This window comes from Lissotriton helveticus, chromosome 6 (genome assembly GCF_964261635.1).
Source record: "Lissotriton helveticus chromosome 6, aLisHel1.1, whole genome shotgun sequence".
In the NCBI taxonomy this organism is placed as follows: domain Eukaryota; kingdom Metazoa; phylum Chordata; class Amphibia; order Caudata; family Salamandridae; genus Lissotriton; species Lissotriton helveticus.
The window spans coordinates 1,253,118,308-1,253,137,358 of record NC_136067.1 but is presented as its reverse complement, the minus strand read 5'-3'; the positions used below and the strand labels follow the sequence as shown (position 1 = coordinate 1,253,137,358).

Below are 19,051 nucleotides of genomic sequence, written 5' to 3'. Positions count from 1 at the left end.
TTTCTGTTTCTATGTTTGGATGGCTGTTGGATGTTTATCTGTTGGGAGAGGATATCCCTCACGCTCTGACAAACTCTACACTTACATCTGTAGCCATCCCACCGTACCTCAAGACTAAAGTTTTACGTGTCCCACAGCATAGGAGTATGTACAGTCATGTTGTGTATTATCAAATGCTAGCACATTAGAGTTATGGAATTAGAAAATTGCTTTGTGTGGTCTTACCTCCCAGCCTCTGCGACTGAGGGAGCAGCATATTTTTACCCGTCTTTGTCCTTCTCTTTTTTGTGCATTTCTTTCACCCACAGCATTCCATCAAATTATTCTGTTCTGATTTTGATAATCCATTAGAAGAGGTTCCAATTGTAAATGGAGCTTATCTGTATTTATGAGCTAATAAAAATGTTTATCATTCTTACAAAGGGTGTAAGTCACCAAATCCAATTGAGATTATGATGAAGTTCCCCTTAACTAACATGAGTGTTACTAACTAGATGATGTAACCTGTAAAATTAGCAAAGATGAAAGGGTATTTTTACGTACAAACTGAGCAAGAGGATAAAGATAGATGAAGAGAAAGGAGAAAAGGAGACTGAGGCAGAACATTTTACGGGAGACCTGAAAGGAACCACCCCCAAGATTGAGCATTGATATCACCAAAAAGTGATCCTTATGTGTAATATGGGAAGAAGATGGGAATGAGACTCATAAGAGATTGGGATGGAGCGAATGCAAGCATAATTACCTAGTCAAGGGAAACACCTTTTTTATATTAGAGGTAAGTATGAAAGGCATCTGTTAGGTAAGTCAGTTTATTTTCAACTGCCACATAATTGAGTTGGTAGTTGATATGCAGCCGTAGTTTTCACTAGTATTTATCATACTAGCGAGCTAGATTTCCCTCTTGAGCAATACAGAAGGCCAAGCAAGCTTAGTTTTCAAGAAGATTCTTAGTTCAACATTTGGAGAACTCAAACCTTCTATAGGAGGGGCACTAAAGGATGTAAAGATTAGAAAGGTGCCCACATTTGTAGATCGGCTTGCTACTAACACGGCAGGAGTGCTAACTGTAATCAATAAAGAATTGCTTGCAATGAGAGAAATAATTATGCAAAATTGCCTTGCAATGGATTTACTCCTCGCAAATGACGGTGGCATTTGCAGAGTCAGTCACACTCAGGAATGCTGTGCTTACATACCAAGTATAGATAAGCAGCTTGACAGCCACATTACTAAAATAACAATCCTAAAGCACAAATTAACTGAGCTGAAAGAGTCAGGTGGCAGAGAACTGTTAGGCCCTATAGTTGGATCTATTGGGGGAGGATTTGTGAAGAAAGTGGAGTGGCTTGGTAGTGAAGAAGGGGGAATTCTAAAATAGCTTTTAACACCTCTCTTGCTTATACTAATCAGTGTTGCATGTGTTCTTGTTTTCCTGAAAATCCTACCAGTAAATTAAATTAAAGAATGGTATGAATTGTGAGTACAAGACAATGTCAGAAACGAGATTAAGAAAGAGAAACAGACTTGAAGTGACGGTTAAAGAAATGCAAAGTGATCATTTAGACCCCTTGAAGTACTTGGGAGAATCCAAGGAGAAGAACCTGACGTTGATGAATAATGTGTTGTAATAAAGAAATATAGTGATAAATCCAAAGGGGAGGTTGTGAGAAATTTTTCTTGTTTCCTCATTTAAATGCATTAGAAACTGGGTTTATGCGAACATAAATCTATGCTTACACTGTTTTCCATTTTGAATCCCTGTCCTAGCGTATCAAGTGATTACTGTTTCATATTCTAAAAAAAGAAGTGCAAGTTGTTAGATTTGGGGGTCTCTAGTTGGCAAAGGTAGGTACCTGTGACAAATAGGTACCCTTGCGTCTAGTCAGGGTAAGGGGGTACACTCCTAAAATAACCCCTGTCACCCCCTTGGTAGCTTGGCACGAGCAGACAGGCTTATCTCAGAGGCAGTGTGTAAAGCAGTTGTGAACACATATAGTAATTGTAGGAGAGTAGGGTCTGCTATCCTATGGTCACCCCAAATTTTTGCTTCACTGGTTTATGACTTAATGTGGCTGTGGGCCTGCTAATCAGACCCACAGCCTGCTGTTCTCTCTCTAAATTATTACCCATGCACTTTAGGTGCATAACGAAATTGGAACTGGTTCACCTTATTGGCCCCTGTAACAGTGTACCCAGGTACCCAGGGCATAGGTGCGTCCAAGGCCTACCAGGGGCTGCAGCATGTATTGTGCCACCCCTGGCCTGGCCTCCATATTTGACACAACTGGCTGATCACTCAGCTGGGGTAAGTCAGTGTAACCACCCCTTACTTAGGTGTAGTATGCCTATACCTAACCTAAAATGGACACATATGTTCCTATCAGTCACTCCTATGGAAGGCCTCATCAATCCTCGAGGCAGAGTGCTTGGAAATATGTGAGATGGTGCTCTGGCATGAGCTGAGCCTGTCTGCAGCTTTCGGAACCATGTCCTTTAGCTGTTTCATGATACTGCCATACCATATACTCTTAAGTGCATTATAATCCTTGCGGTTAAATGCTATCTTGGGTTTGGCTTTATCAAAACATGTCGAGTAAGGTGTCATACGAATTGGAATACTACCCCCTCGCCAGTTCTGGCAACGGGGGTGGCATTCCACCCTTCTAGAGGGACTCGACATGTACCTAGCCTGAACCCCGGTTAAAGTTAAACAGAGCCTCAGCATCACAAAACGGATGCTGCCACCACAGACACAAGTCTGACCTCCTGCTGCTGGGAGTCCTTCCAGCGAGGGCAGCTTGGGCAAAGGGTTTCCTGCCTTGGGATGTGCTAGCACCACCCCAGACAGGATTTTGTGTATTGGGTAGGACAGGGCTGAATAGAATCAGACATGCCTGGGGCACACAAGGTGTCCCTGTGCATAGGCCAGTTCAAACCGGTGCTGGGGCCTTCCAGCCCCAGTCCTGGTGCGAAACTGGACAAAGGAAAGGGGGTGTAACCACCCCCCTTCCTGGTCCCACCCAGAGGAGGGACCTAGTAGGTGATCCGGCCCCCCAGATTCGAATAAGAGTGGGAGCTGTGTCCTGAGACTTCAGATCATCCTGAATCAACTTGAAACTAAGAAGACGACTGGACTTCGACATTCTGCTGCACAGAAGACTGTAGAGCATCTCCCTTGTGGCCTAGGAGTGGCCACCCTGTGAACACAGGCACCATCCAGCAACTCGACGTCTGCTTTGCCGCCGCCTCGCGCCGGAGCCCGAGCCCAGAGCCTGACAAGACCCAGACTCCCAGACTTCTTACAGCCTGATCCACAGTCCCTGCAAGGAAGGGACCCGTGGAGGCACCGAGAGACGTGGGACCGGACCTCTTGAAAGACCCCCGAGAAGCTGACTGCGCAGCATCAGAGGCACCCTTGATGCTGTGCTTTGGGGTTTGAGAAGCCCCAACCTCGAGCAGCCCTTGCACCGAAGATCAGCCTCCCAGAATCTCCACGATCTGCGTGGGGCCCTTTTGCACTGTGCCACTCGACGCGCCTTCCCAGCCACTTGCCACGTGGCTAGCGGCCATCTTGGTGATGAAATCTACAAACTACACCACTGATCTGGTTGCCCCAGATTGGCCCTTGCTCCCCTGAAAAGGAGCACCTGCTCTGACCTTGCTGGTCCGAGTGAGAAGCTTGAATCACTTCCTGCGTGGCTTGCTTTAGCCAAGGCCTGTTAGCTTCAATCAAGTTGCCGACACTGCCATCAGCGAGAGCCTTTGTGGGACAGCTCGTGACCAACGCCTGGACGTCCTTGACCTCTTCGTGTCCACGTGGCTGCAGAGACAATCTTCACAATATCGCCTGTTTGCACCCGACATCGCCTGGTTCCCTCCTGGTTCCACGGTAGTCACTGGCTAGTGACTTTGAACATTGTCCCCTCTGCTTTCAGGTCTTCACCTCTTCAGATCCACCCTTGGATCCACCGGAACTCTTCACATCGAGCCACCTGCAGCATCTTCAGCTCCAAGCACCATCGACCTGCGTGACGAAACCCGACACTACTTCGACCCTGTGCACGCGCTTCCTGTGGGTGAGGTAACTCAGCAACGCCGGTGTTCCCACACTGGTATACACCTCTAGTGTCTGTGTCTAAAGTTTCATCCTTCTAGGTCACTCGGAAGGTTCCTTAATAACTAACTTTGTGACTTTTACGCACCATTGACATTGCATTGGTATTGCGTGCACTTTCCGCACTGCACCGGAGTCCCGCGGGCCTTTCCCGACTTCTTCACTGCTAGTCCCGAACAGCTCCAGCGATTCCCTAGGCCCTAGGCCTCTTCACTTTCCCCATAGTGGTTCTTATACCACTATTTTAGTGTATGGTTTAGGTGGCCCCTAGGGCTCATCCATAATTGAGCAACTTTTGTATATTTAAACTGTGTTTTGTTTTAACGCATTTGCTTCTGTGCTCATAAAGAGTATCAGGGTTATTTGTAGAAATAAATCTATATATATTTTCAATATATATCTGTGTGGTGTCCTTTCATTTGGTATTCAAGGGGATTGTGTATGGTAAAACAGCTTGCTTCACATGCCTTTACAGAGTTTAGCCTAAGACTGCTTAGTCCATGCTACCCCTAGGATAGCTTGTCTATAAGGTTGACTTTACAACCTGCACCATAAGGGTTGCTTGGCATGGTACAAGGTGATCACTAGAACTAGTGATCATCATATACCAGGCCAACTTCTCACAGTAATCAAGTGACAACACTACAGATGGACACCACACAAGTTGTATATTAAAAATAAGTATTCTTTATATAGATTTAACACAAGACCACAAACGACAAAAATCGACAATACTGTACTTAAAATGGTAGAATTAGCTTATTTCTCTTTAGATTTTAAAATGCGAAACTTTGAGTCTATGTACCTTAGGATGCGTAACGCTTCTACAACGAAAGTGTTGCAGGGATGGTGATGTGGTAGTTCTTTACACACGTTGACGATCCGGTGCAAAGAAACAAAGATGGCGTCTTCTTGATGCGACACGCTTCGCCAAGGTTGCGAGATGCTTCGACTCGTTGCGACAGCTACAGCGGCGACACCCTTGTTCAGCGATGCAACGACAGTGGCTTTGGCAGCGACACTCTTCAACGACGATGTGACGCGCTTCAGCTCGATGCGACAGCTGCAGCAGCGACACCCTTGTTCAACGATGCAACAACAGCGGGTTCGGCAGTGACACACTTCTCTGACGATGTGAGATGCTTCGGCTCGATGCGACAGCTTCAGCGGCGACACCCTTGTTCAGTGCTGCGACGGCGACACAGCCCTTGGAGATCTTTTACAAATTGAAGAAAGCACACACAAAGAACCTCTCTCCTTTCTTTGGCAGTCAGGCAACAACTGCAGGCCAATCACCCAAGCGGAACTTCAGCTTAGGGATAGTCTCTCCTCAGTCTCTCTGGTTCCACTCCTCAGCAAAAATTTCTCCTTGTTGTCCAAAAGTGATCTAAAATTCTGGGGTTTTGGTCCCATCGTTTATACACAGTTTCTCTTTGTTCTCTGAAGGCAGAGAGGCCTTTGCCTAGTCCAAATCAGTTCTGGTCAGTCCTGGAGCACTCTGTTTACATGACTCCTTCTTTCCTTTCACAGTGCAGAGCAGAGACATCAGACGCACCACAGGAGGTGGAGCCAGCATTGTGGAGGGACGGCACAGCCCCATTCAGGTCCCAGGTGCAACTCCTCCCTCCCATCTAAATGCAGATCTCTCTATTCAGCATTGGGCCGACTTACCCTGTCTCCTGGAATCCCCCAGCCCCTGTCACTCAAACTCCAGACAAGGAATACACAACCTAGCAGAGGCAGGCTTGGATGGTTAGGCAAGAGAATACCTAATTTCTAAAAGTGGTATTTTCAAACACAGAATGTTAAAACCAACTTCACTAAAAGATGTATTTTATTATTTGGAGTTCAGGCATACTAAACTCGAATTTCTACCATGTTCCCTGAGTCAGTTAGGATTATAAAATGTAATAATCAAACTGCCCATTCTGGCCTATGGGGAATAGGTAGCCTTGCAATGGTGAAAAACAAAAAAAATGGCTGTAATTCACTATTAGGACATCCCACACACACCAGGCCTTGTCCTACCTTATACTTACAATGCACCCTGCCCTTGGGCCTACCATAGGGGTGTCTGATATGAGGAAAAGAGAAGGTTTAGGGACTAGCAAGTTGGTGCACTTGCCAAGTGAGCATGGCAGTACCAGACTGCACACAGGCTCTGCAATGACAAGCCTTAGACACACTTTTACAGGCTGCTTCTGTGGGTGGCACAACCAGTGCTGCAAGCCCACCAGCAGCATTTGAATTACCAGCCCTGGAAACTCCTGGTACACTTTACTAGGGTCTGACAGGTAAACCAAAGCAGCCAATCATGGAATCACTAATCCATATATCAATTTTACAATAGTGAGCACTTGTACTGTGGCACTGGACAGCAGTGGTACAGTGCCCAAAGCATCTAACACCAGCAAAAACACATGAGGCAACAGCAAAAAACTGGAAGGGAGACCCACGTCAAGGTCTAACCTGTGTCTCCTCCAGCTGAAATGTGGGGAGAACTACCTTACCTCCTGGGAGTTCTCATCGCTAAGGCGGAAAAATCTGGACAGACCATCAGCATTGGCGTGTTCTGTACCAGGGCCTTGTTCCATCATGAAGTCCATCCCCTGTAGGGAAATGAACCACTTCAACAGCTTTGGATTCTCACCCCTCATATGCATCAACCATCAGAGGGGTCTATGGTCTGTCTAAAACCGGAAGTGAGTCCCAAACAGGTATGGTCTCAGCTTCTTCAGTGCCCAGACCACAGCAAATGCCTCAGTTTCAATAGCACTCTACCTCTGTTCCCATGGAAGTAACCGCCTACTGATGAAGGCTACGGGTTGATCTAGATCCTCTTCATTCATCTGTAACAAAACAGTCCCCCCACCATACTCTGAAGCATCTGTCTGAACAATAAACTCTCTGAGAAGCTGGGTGCCAGGAGCACGGGTGCCATGCACATGACAGCTTTAAGGGCCTCAAAAGCTTTCTGACAGGTGTCAGTCCAAATCACTTTCTTGGGCTGCTTCCTGGATTCAGCTCTGTCAAGGGTACAACAATGTTGCCATACCCCTTGACAAACCTCCTGTAATACCCAGTGAGTCCTAAAAGGGCTCTTACCTCTGTCTGGGTCTTGGGGGGCTCCCAAGCCAGGATGGTTTCAATTTTGGGCTTTAGGGGCGCCACCTGGCCGCTCCCAGCCTGGTGTCCCAAGTACAGCACGTATCATCCCAAAGGGCATAACCCGGAACTGGTAGTGCCCATCTGGTGTGGCGAATGCTGACCTCTCTTTTGCCCCATCAGTCAAGGCGATCTGCCAGTACCCAGACGTTAGGTCACACATGCTGAGGTACCGTGCAGCCCCTAGCCGATCAATAAGCTCATCAGCTCTGGGGATGGGGTGCGCGTCAGTCCTCATGACTGATTTGAGCCCTCGGTAGTCCACACAGAACCAGAGTTCTGGTGTGGCACCCTGCAGCAGCTTTTGGGACCAAGACCACTGGGCTGGCCCAAGAACTGTGAGAGGGCTCAATCACCCCTAACACAAGCTTCTTTGAGACCTCCTCTTTGATGCAAGTCAGTCACCCTGTATGAATTGTGCTTCACAGGAAGACTATCCCATGTGTCTACATCATGGATGCACCAATCTGTGACACCAGGAACCAGGGAGAACAGATCAGAAAACTGTCCCAGCAACTGGCGGCAGTCATTCTGTTGCTCAAGGGGCAGGCTGGAAGAGAGGTTTACACCATCCACTGACCCATCTTGCTATGTTGCAGACAGGAGGTCAGGAAGAGGCTTGGTCTCCTCCTGAATTCCAGCATTTAGCGCTAGGAGCATGCCCACTACGGACCTCTCCAAGTGGGACTTCAAGTGGTTGACATGCAGGACCCGCAAGGGGTTGCTGGGAGACCGCAAGACCACCAATTAGGTAACAGGACTTTTGCGCTCCACCACCTCAAATGGTCCAGTCAACTTATCCTGGAGCGCACAGGGCTCCACTGGTGCCATGACCCATACTTTCTGACCAGGCTGAAGCTCTATCAGAGTGGCATTCTGGTCATACCACTGTTTCATCTTCTCCTGGCTGGCTTTCAGATTAACCTCAGCAAGTTGTCTGAAATGCCTAGTCTGGTTCCTGAAGGCCAACATGTAGCTATATACATCCTGGGGAGGTTTCCTGGGAGATTGCTACCAGCCTTCCTTGACCAGACTCAGACGTCCTCTCACTGGGTGACCATAGAGAAGCTCAAAGGGACTGAACCCTAGAGATTTCTGTGGCACCTCACGGTATGCAAACAAAAGGAATGGTAAGAGAACGTCCCACTTATGCCTCATAGGTTCCTCAAGACCCATAGTCATGCCTTTCAGGGTTCGGTTGAATCTCTCAACCAACCCATTTCCTTGGGGGTGGTAAAGAGTGGTAAATTTGTAAGTTACCCCACACTCCTGGCACAGGGACTTCATATTCTTGGAAATCAAGTTAGTATCTTGGTCAGACACTAGCTCTTGAGGGAATCCCACTCATGAGAAAATTCCCATCAGTGCCCGTCCCACCACGGGCCATCACTGTCCTCAGAGGTATGGCTTCCGGATACTGGGTCGCATGGTTCACCAAAACCAGGATGAACCTGTTGCCCATAGCTGTCTTGGGGTCCAGTGGTCCCACAATGTCAATACCCACCCGTTCAAAGGGGGTTCTGACCACAGGAAATGGCTGGAGAGGAGCCTTTTGCTTCCTCCCACTCTTTCCACTTGCCTGGCAAGTCTAACATGTCCTGCAATGAGTGTCTGAACTCTTGCACATGCGGGGCCAATGAAAGTGGGTGACAAGCCTATCAAAGGTCTTGTCCTGCCCCAAATGTATTGCCAATGGCACATCATGAGCCAGCCCGAGTAGGAAGGCTCTGAAGCACTGGGGTACCACCAGCACACGGGCTGACCCAGGCTAAGCAACCTTAGGCTCACTATACAGGAGACCATTCTCCCAGTAGATCCAATGTGATCCAGACAGATCACCTGCTGCCTCGCTTGCAGCCCGTTGCTGCAAACCCACAAGAGAAGGGCATTCTCTCTGCTCCTTGCAGAATTCTTTCCTGGAGGGTCCTCCTTCCTGCTACCAATTGGTCAGCTCAGGCAGGTCCCGCAGTTCAGCTATCTGTTCCCTTGTACGCTCCAGGGCATCCCCCTCAGGGTCTACCTCCTCCTGGACAGTGGGAACTTTGGGGGAAAGTTTCCCACGCCCCTCCCTCTTCTCTCTAAGGCAGGTCCCTGGGCCTCCCTCTCAGGCTCCAGGTCCTCTTGAGCACCCCTACAGGCTGCCATTGACCGTGTGGTCACACACGCCCAGTCAGGCAGACCCAACATCTCCAAGTGAGTACTCCGCTCCACCTTTCCCAAAGGTGAGCTCTCCAAATCATTCCCCAACAAACAGTCAACAGGCATGGCGGGCCTCACAGCTACCTGAAGAGTACCAGAGACCCCCCCACTCAAAGGGAACCTGAGCCATTAGATAATGGCTCTCTGTGTTTTCGGTGGCAACAACTCTGCAAAATGCATGAGGGACAATCTGCTCTTGAGACACCAGATGACACTTGATAGCTGTCACACTGGCTCCTGTGTCTCTAAGAGCTTCCACCTTATGGCCATTGATGGTCACCCACTGCCCATATCTCTTAATGTTGTGGGGCAGTTGGGTCCCAGGGACCACCTCACAGTCTCCTAAAGAGACAAGGGACATCTCTGCGGGTCCCCACGGGGACACCAATCTCCTCCCCCAAGGCTACACTCGCCTTCTGCCGGGGTGGAGCACCAGGGGGCGCTTTTTTCCAAACTGGGGGCACCGTGGATCATTCGCCTTATGACCCAGGTCCCCACACTCGTAACACTTCAGGGGTGCCTTGTAAACAGGGTTACCTGTCTGGCCCCTTGCTTTCTCTCAGGGGGAGGCTGGGAGCCTTTCCCTTGGTTCCCTTGGGAATTACTTTGGGGCCCTTTCTCGAACTCCCTCTGTTTACACTAATCACCCCACTCTTCTGCTGGGACCCTGCCCACCTTTGGCGGAGTCTTCCACTTGACCCTTGTGGAACCGGGTGCTCACCCAGCAGTCTGCCTCCTCAGTAAGCGTCCTAGGGCTAGTCAGACTACTATCAATCTGGTGCTGGCGCAGCTCTGGAAAACAATTACTGGACAAGTGCTCCCATGCAATCAAATTAAAGACCCCCTGAAAATCATTAACTTTGCTGCCCTTCACCCAACCATCCAATGCTCTGCGAAAAAAGTGACATATTCCACCCAGGTACTGCTCTCTATCTTCTTGCAACCTCTGAACCTTTGTCTATACAATTCAGGAGTCAAACCATACCTGGACATTAATGCATCTTTCATGTGGCTATAAGAATTATGGACATCAGAAGGCAAGTCTAACAGTGTATCCCGCCCCTCGCTAAGGAACTGCCCCCCACAAACCCACTCCCCAATCCTTCTCAGGGACCCGGTGGGAAGACATGGCTACCTCATAGGCCTTGAACCACTGCCCAATGTCATCATTCTTAGGAATATACACTCTAGATTAAACAGGCATTGACGGTGTGCTGCCACCAGAGGGAGTAATCTCTAAGCTCCTGGTTTTTAATTCCAAATCCCTCAAACTTTTTCCATGATCCAACTGCATTTTCTTTTCCTCTAGGATCAATTTTCTATTTTCTAACTCCAGTTGCCCATACAATTTGAGCTCGGCCAGCTTCATTTCATGCCTCCCACATCTCTCTCAGTCCTCCAGCTCCTCTGGGGACAGACTTTTGCCAGTAACACTGCTACCTACGGGGGAAGGTGCTCTCCTCTCTCCTGGACCCAATGGCCCTTCCAGCTGCACATCTGCATTCTCACCCCCTTCCACATTCTCAGGGGTATTCCTTGCTTCTACCCAGGCCCTCAGCGCGTTGTAGAACTCCTCCTTTCTGGTGAGCCCAATAATAGAAACATTGAATTTCTTGCAGAAGTGCTTCAGCTGCCTTATATTGTATCATTCCAGTTTCTCCTCTTCCCAATCAAAATAAACAGAGGCTACGGATTCTGCTTGCTCCATGATTGTCAAACTTAGCAAAAATAGAAAATCTCATGGAAAAAAAATCTACCAAAAAGTATGTGGTTGTGTTTTGGTCTGCACTCACTAGTAGTGTTCATCAATCACTGCACATGAGTCACAAATGCAAGTCCAGAATCCTCACCCCTGACCACCAATGTTAGATTTGGGGGTCTCTAGTTGGCATAGGTAGGTACCTGTGACAAATAGGGATCCTTGCGACTAGTCAGAGTAAGGGGTACACTCATAAAATAACCCCTGCTCACCCCCTTGGTAGCTTGGCACAAGCAGACAGGCTTATCTCAGAGGCAGTGTGTAAAGCATTTGTGAACACATACAGTAATCAAGTGACAGCACTACAGATTGACACCACACAAGTTGTATATTAAAAATAAGTATTCTTTATATAGATTTAACACAAGACCACAAACGACAAAAATCCTCAATACTGTACTTAAAATGGTAGAATTAGCTTAGTTCTCTTTAGATTTTAAAATGCGACACTTTGAGTCAATGTACCTTAAGATGCGTAACGCTTCAACAAGGAAAGTGTTGCAGGGATGGTGCTGCGGTAGTTCTTTACACGCAAAGACTGTGTTGCGTTGAAAATTCGGTGCAAAGAAACAAAGACGGCATCTTCTTCTTGATGCGACACGCTTCTCCGAGGTTGCGAGATGTCTCGACTTGATGCGACATCTGCAGCGGCAACACCCTTGTTCAGCGATGCGACGACAGCGGCTTTAGCGGCGACACTCTTCTCCGACGATGCGAGATGCTTTGACTCAATGTAGCTTCAGCGGCGACACCCTTGTTCTGTGATGCAATGACAGCGGCACGCTTCTCCGTGGAAGTGAGGTGCTTCGGCAATGCAATGTGACAGCTTCAGCGGCGACACCCTTGTTCAGTGATGCAGCGGCGGCGACAGTCTTCTTCGATGTTGCGAGACGTTTCTTGTGATGCGGTGCAATGCGTCAGCTACAGCGCAGACACCCTTGCTCAGTGATGCGACAGCAGCGGCTGCGACGGCGACGCGCTTCTTCTCTATGAGTCGTGCTTCCAGCTCCTTGCGACACGCAGTCCCTCATAAGGCTCAAAACAGTTGCAGGCACTTCCAAAGAATCCTTGGGGAGCTGGTGGTTTAAGTCTGTTGTCCCTGAGACTTCAGCAGGAGGCAAGCTCTTTTCTCAAGCCCTTGGAGATCATTTACAAGTTGAATAAAGCCCACACAAAGTTCCTTTCTCCTTTCTTTGGCAGTCAGGCAACCACTGCAGGCCAATCACCCAAGCAGCACTCCAGCTTAGGGATAGTCTCTCCTTAGTCTCTCTGGTTCCACTCCTCAGCAAAGGTTTCTTGTTGTTGTCCAAAAGTGATCTAAAATTCTGGGGTTTGGGTCCCCTCTTTTATACACAGTTTTTCTTTGTTCTCTGTAGGCAGAGGGGCCTTTGCCTAGTCCAAACCAGTTCTTGTCAGTCCTGGAGCACTCTATTTATATGACTCCTTCTTTTCTTTCACAGTGCAGGGCAGAGACATTAGACGCACCACAGGAGGTGGAGTCAGCATTGTGGAGGGAAGGCACAGCCCTATTCAGGTCCCAGGTGCAACTCCTCCCTCCCATCTGGATGCAGAACTCTCTATTCAACACTGGACTGACTCACCCTCTCTCCTGGAATCCCCCAGACACTTAAACTCCTAACAAGAAATACACAACCGAGCAGAGGCAGGCTTGGATGGTTAGGCTAGAAAATACCTACTTTCTAAAAGTGGTATTTTCAAACACAGAATGTTAAAAGCAATTTCACTGAAAGATGTATTTTCTCATTTGGAGTTCAGGCTTGCTAAACTCGAATTTCTAACATGTTCCCTGAATCAGGTAGGATTATAAGATGGAATACTTAAACTTTCCATTCTGGTCGATGGGGAGTAGGTAGCCTTGCAATGGTGAAAAACTAAAATGGCTGTAATTCACTATTAGGACATGCCACACACATCAGGACTTGTCCTACCTTATACTTACAATGCACCCTGACCTTGGGCCTACCATAGGGGTGTCTGATATGAAGAAAAGGGATGGTTTAGGTTCTGGAAAGTGGGTACACTTGCCCAGTAAGCATAGCAGTACCAGACTTCACACAGGCTGTGCAATGGCAAGCCTTACAACACTTTTACAGGCTGCTTTTGTGGGTGGCACAACCAGTGCTGCAAGCCCACCAGCAGCATTTGGATTACCAGCCCGGGGCACTCCTGGTGCACTGTACTAGGGTCTGACAGGTAAACCAAACCAGCCAACCATGGAATCACTAATCAATACATGGAGAAGTGGAGAAGTGTGGCTCAATGGTTAGAGCGGCAGACCCTGATGCAGAGGTCTAGCCTGGGACCAGGGTTCAATTCCCCGCCTCGGCGGGTCTTGGGCTCAAAATTCCACTGACCTGATAATTCTCGACTCTGTGCCTATTCCAATCATGGAGTCCCACTCGGCAACTCTGGGCAATAGCTTGCTTAATCTCCAAAACGGCCCCCACAACGCTAAGGATACCTGGCCTCCACCTTTGGGGTGCCCAGGAGTGGACACCTCACAGGGAAAGCCAGGATGGGTTCCACAGTGGTATTCGTACAAGCGCCTTGAGACCCTTGCGGGTGAGTAGTGCACTATACAAGTATCAATTTACATTTACATCAATTTTACAACAGGGAGCACTTGCACTCTGGCACTGGACAGCAGTGGCACAGTGCCCAAAGCATCTAACACCAGCAAAAACACATGAGGCAACAGCAAAAAATGGAAGGAAGACCCATGCCAAGGTGTCAGGTCTAACACAAGTCTATTATAACAGAAAGAATGTTCTCAGATAATTTTCCCAGCACTGTGCTAAACCAAGGAGACTGACTGCCTTAGGCTATCGTCGGTACACATTGTATCAACTAGTACACTTGACTAAACTGTGAGAATGACTAAATCCCATGTAATACTACTATGAGAGAATCCTCAAATGTATTCTGCAGTAAATTATTTTCTTGTACTTGTTCCTCATTGTTGCATGTCCTGAGAACAATGTACTAGTTTAGAATTGTATATACAAGTCTTTGTCCAAAGTCTGATAAAAGGATGCACCAAGGAGGCTCTATACTTCCCACTTTAGAAGGCAAATCTATGCCAGATGTCACATAGAAACTTATAGAGTTATTTGTATGTGTGAATTGTAAGCTTTGCTGCAAAACTTACTGATATGAGCTACAAACAGTTTTGTCAGGTGAACAAAATCTCCTCAAGGGAAATTGTAAAATAACGTTTTTCATTAAACATTAAATTTAAAAGGTGTGTGAAACTTCTCCTACTCAAAATCCACAAATCTTCAAATAGCGATTCGGGCCCTGATGTATTAATGTTATCTGGCCGCAAAACATTGAAAAAGTTACTGATCCCCAAGTTGGTGTGGTGACTCATTTGCAAAATGAAATGTGTCCTCTTTGGGGCCTCTTCCTAATTTGTGAATCTTGAAAAAGGTTTAAGGGAGAGTCAGGATCGGTATTGGTCCATGGAACCTCTGCCTATTCTCAGTGAAACTTTTTACAAAAAGAAAACTTTTTGTTTTTGAACGTAGTCTTGTTTTTAAGAAGAATGGGCTGCGTTTTTTTAAAAGTTGTTTTTATTCAAACACAATCACAGTCACTAGTGACTCATGCAGGCCATCATCTTCTTGATTATGTATGGTGTAGGTGGGAGTCACAAATTGGGACCTGTCCAATGAATTTTAAGTTTGCCGGTCGATCTGCGACCAGTCATGTTGTGAACAATCCTATTTGTACTTAGTTCAAATCACACAATACTGATTCATGTGCAAAACGTCAACTACCTTTTGCGAGTGGGGTAGGACATGAGGTCCTAAGTTGTGCATATTTTGCTGTTTTTCTTCCATGTTTAGGCACTCAGATCATAGCTAAACGATATATTTAATAACATTTTGACTCCAACCAAACAAATCAATTTACAAAAATATTTCCTGAAATGAAAACAGGTAAGACAGCAGAGTTTAGAAACTTATTTCTGAAATATGCAGACATCGCTAAAATATATTTGATCATTTACAAGAAGGCAATGTCATAACAGTTGCTTCTATTGTACTTTTCAGCTCACTGTATCAATAATAACAGCATCGCGGGGGCCATGGTTTTCATTTGGCTCGCAGCTTTGTTCTGGTCCGTGGCTCCACTTCTAGGATGGGGAAGCTATACAGGTAATCGAATTGGAAAAAAAAAACGTATTTTCCTATAAAATATTCTGTGGCGATAGATTGTTACTAAAACGTGATAAACAAGTATTTATTGTATTTGTTTAGCGCACACTGCAAAAATATTGTATTCTAGGTGGCAGCATGTAGTGACAGAGGAATGCAAACACAGGTGTGCTAAATATAGCATTTTCTCGGATATCGAATATCAGTTGTTTCTTTCAGCAAACCGGTTTGCTGAAATATGAGAACAATGAACCAATTAGAAACAATTCAGTCTTAAGTCTCACTAGTGTGCGTGTGGAACGGAACAAGAAACTTGTGTAGGAACACGGTTAATAGGTCTTGGTTATAATATTTTCCCTAGATGAAATGTACTTAAGGAGCTCATAGGGCCCCATCAGCATTCACACTGGAACATCTCTGTAGAGTTGACATAGTTTCAATATCACATGGCCAGCACTTCTCCACAGACTTGATATACTGGCAAAGGACATTATTAACATTTCAAAGGATATATTGTTGTTACACTGAACACATTACATCATTAGTCACTACAGGTATGTACAGGAGTCTTTACATTGAGTGTCATATTTTAGTTATTTACTTAGTGGGACATAATATCCTATGTAAGTTAGTTAGGTTTAAATACTTTTGATTGACTTTCATTTATATCTAGAGCTACACATATCTATCTATATATATATATATATATCCTTTCAAAAGATGCCCTGCATAAGAGATGCACTCCTCCAGCAGGCGAACTTTCAAAGTTCTTTTATTTCAGAAACAGGCATTTTCATTCAATGGAATGTCACCACAAGTTCCAGCGTGCATCAGGAAATGAAAACTATTGAGTAAGGCACACCGGAGGCCTAATTAATGAGCTAATGCAGGTAACTATGGGCCAGATGTAGGAGCTTAAATACCGGTCGGTAACGGCCGATTTCGGCCGTTACCGACCGGTATTTAAGAATTGGTATGTAGGGGCATAATTTTACAGAATCTGTAAATTTACAGATTCGGTAAATTTACAGATTCTGTAAAATACCGAATCGGTATTTTTACCGATTCGGTAAATATCAGATGTAGGTGGGACTCTTCTGAGTCCCAAAGGCCCTACAAATTCGGTATTTTACCACCCAATCCAATTGGGTGTTAAAATACCGAATTCAGGTGTGCATGCACATGTGTGCATGCACACCTAGCCATGTGACAGACAGACATGCCCTTAGGGCATGTCTGTGTGCCACATGGCGCACATGCCTATTTGTGGGGTGCCAGAGGGTGTCAAAGTGACACCCCCTGCACCCTTGCAGAATTCGGTATTTACCGATTCGGTAATTACCAAATCGGTATTTCCCATTGATTCCTATGGGCTTCACAGCCCATAGGAATCAATAGGGAATACCGATTTGGTATTTACTGAATCGGTAAATACCGAATTTTAACGATTCGGTATTTCCACATCTGGAAATACCTACATCTCCCCCCTTCATATTTACCGATTCATAAATACCGAATCGGTAAAATTCGGTATTTATGAATCGGTAAATATCATTTACCTACATCTAGCCCTATGGGCCCGATGTAGGTGGCAAATACCGGTCGGAAACGGCAGAATTCGGCCGTTTCCGACCAGTATTTGACATCTTGAGATGTAGGGGGCCAGATTTTACAGATTCTGTAAATTTACCGAATCGGTAAATTTACAGAATCTGTAAAATACCGAATCGGTATTTTTACCGATTCGGTACCTTCCAGATGTAGGTGGGACTCTTCTGAGTACCACAGGCCTTTAGGAGTCGGTATTTTACCGCCCAATCCAATTGGGTGGTGAAATACCGAATCCAGGTGTGCATGTACATCTGTGCATGCACACCTGTGCCATGTGACACACAGACATGCCCTTAGGGCATGTCTGTGTGCCACATGGCACACATGCCTGTAATTGGGGTGCCAGAGGGTGTCAAAGTGACACCCCCTGCACCCTTGCAAGAATAGGTAATTACCGAATCGGTAAATACCGATTCGGTATTCCACATTGATTCCTATGGGCTTCAAGGCCCATAGGAATCAATGGGGGATACCGATTCGGTATTTACAGAATTGGTAAATACCGAATCTTACAGATTCGGTATTTACCGAATCAGAATTACCTACATTTCCCCCCCTCTAATTTACCACTTCTTAAATACCAAATCGGTATGATTCGGTATTTTAGAAGTGGTAAATTAGATTTACCTACATCGGGCCCTTAGTGAGCCAAAGCCACTGTGTGCAGCCAGCTTGCCTCTGAGGAAAGAGCACGTTTGCTCTGAAACGCGTCAGGTAGGAGGATGTATGAAAGCGAAATGAACATGCCTCTTTCTGAAATAAAAGAACTTTGAAAGTTCGCCTGCTGGAGGAGTGCATCTCTAATGCAGGGCATCTTTTGAAAGGATATATATATATTACCTACTGGCGGTCGCCAGTAGGTATATATAGTTAGGATTTTTTCCCTATGGGTTTTTTGAAAATTCTATGTCTAATAACTTTGGCGTTTGTGGACGGAATTGGCTGAAATTTTCTGGAAAATGGAACATTTTGTTTCTGAGCAGCCCCTGGAAATTTGGGGGGGGGTTCGTCCAGGGGGGGCCGAGAAAAAAGGGGGGTCCCAAAACGTGTTTTTAACATTGAGTTTTCCATAGGACGGTCTGTCGCATTTTTAGCCCGAACGGCTGAATGGATTTGCACGAAACTTGGCAAAATTGTAGAGACTGGTAGCCCGATGTGCCTTTTGTAGGTCTCAATATATGTGCTCCAGTGGATTTTGAAAAATTAACATTTAAAAAAAGATATATATCTGTAACAGCGGACTGGGCAGCTCCCGGTTCGCGGACCGGGGAGCGTACCAAAACTTCGCGTAGCGAAGCTGATTGGCTCTCCGGCGTCTGTAAACATTCCAAACAGTCCGGAGCGGCCGCCATCTTGTCTCTCGGTAGGATTGAGAGACAAGAGGAGGCCAAAACAAAAAGGGAAATAACCATAAGGGGGCATAGTAGATCCTCCCTGACCCCTTAGGTTTAATGTGGAGGCTTTAAAAGGGCCCCGCGGGGCAAAAAAAAATAAATTTTTGTTTTGTTTTTTTGCGTGGGTAGCGCCCGGTACGCGAACCGGGAAGCGTTCTGGGCAGCGTACTGCAATGAAAAATGAATGATAGACTTTTCAAATGCTGTATGTTAATTGATTGTTGTTTTTGTTGATTATTTTTTATTTTTTTTTATTTTTTAAGCATTTTTTATTGTGTTTCATATTTTATTAAACTTTCTAACATTTCATTGTCAGAAATTTCAAAATTATCATGGAATATACATTGTAGTCTCTGAGGTTGTAAAATGTCCTCATTTGCAAGGAGGTTATCTACTGCTTGTACACATTGCAGTAGTTCTTGGTCCCAAGTTTCATCCATAAATTCAATCTCATTTGGATCAATGATTTCTGTGTTGGACTCTGGAAGGACAATTTCAAATGAAATTTTTTGTTCGCTTTCCATTTTCCCTGAAATTTGCATAAAAAAAATATATATTAGTAGAGGTAGGGCAATGTTGGGATTAATTTTAGATAGGCAGTTTTTAACAGTGAATTTATCTTTGG

General features: G+C 46.0%; 1 protein-coding gene and 1 long non-coding RNA gene across 2 annotated transcripts in view; one reads left to right on the top strand and one right to left on the bottom strand.

Annotated features, from left to right (window-relative positions):
• LOC144763399 (visual pigment-like receptor peropsin) overlaps positions 1-19,051 on the top strand; it is an 874,070-nt gene that overhangs the window by 580,476 nt on the left and 274,543 nt on the right. The window contains exon 4 of the mRNA XM_078648972.1: positions 15,317-15,421. Coding sequence (XP_078505098.1) covers positions 15,317-15,421 — 105 coding nt within the window. The remainder of the gene's footprint in view (positions 1-15,316; positions 15,422-19,051) is intronic.
• Positions 1-19,051, bottom strand: part of LOC144763400 (uncharacterized) — a 49,401-nt gene that overhangs the window by 1,655 nt on the left and 28,695 nt on the right. The gene's annotated exons all lie outside the window — the stretch shown is intronic.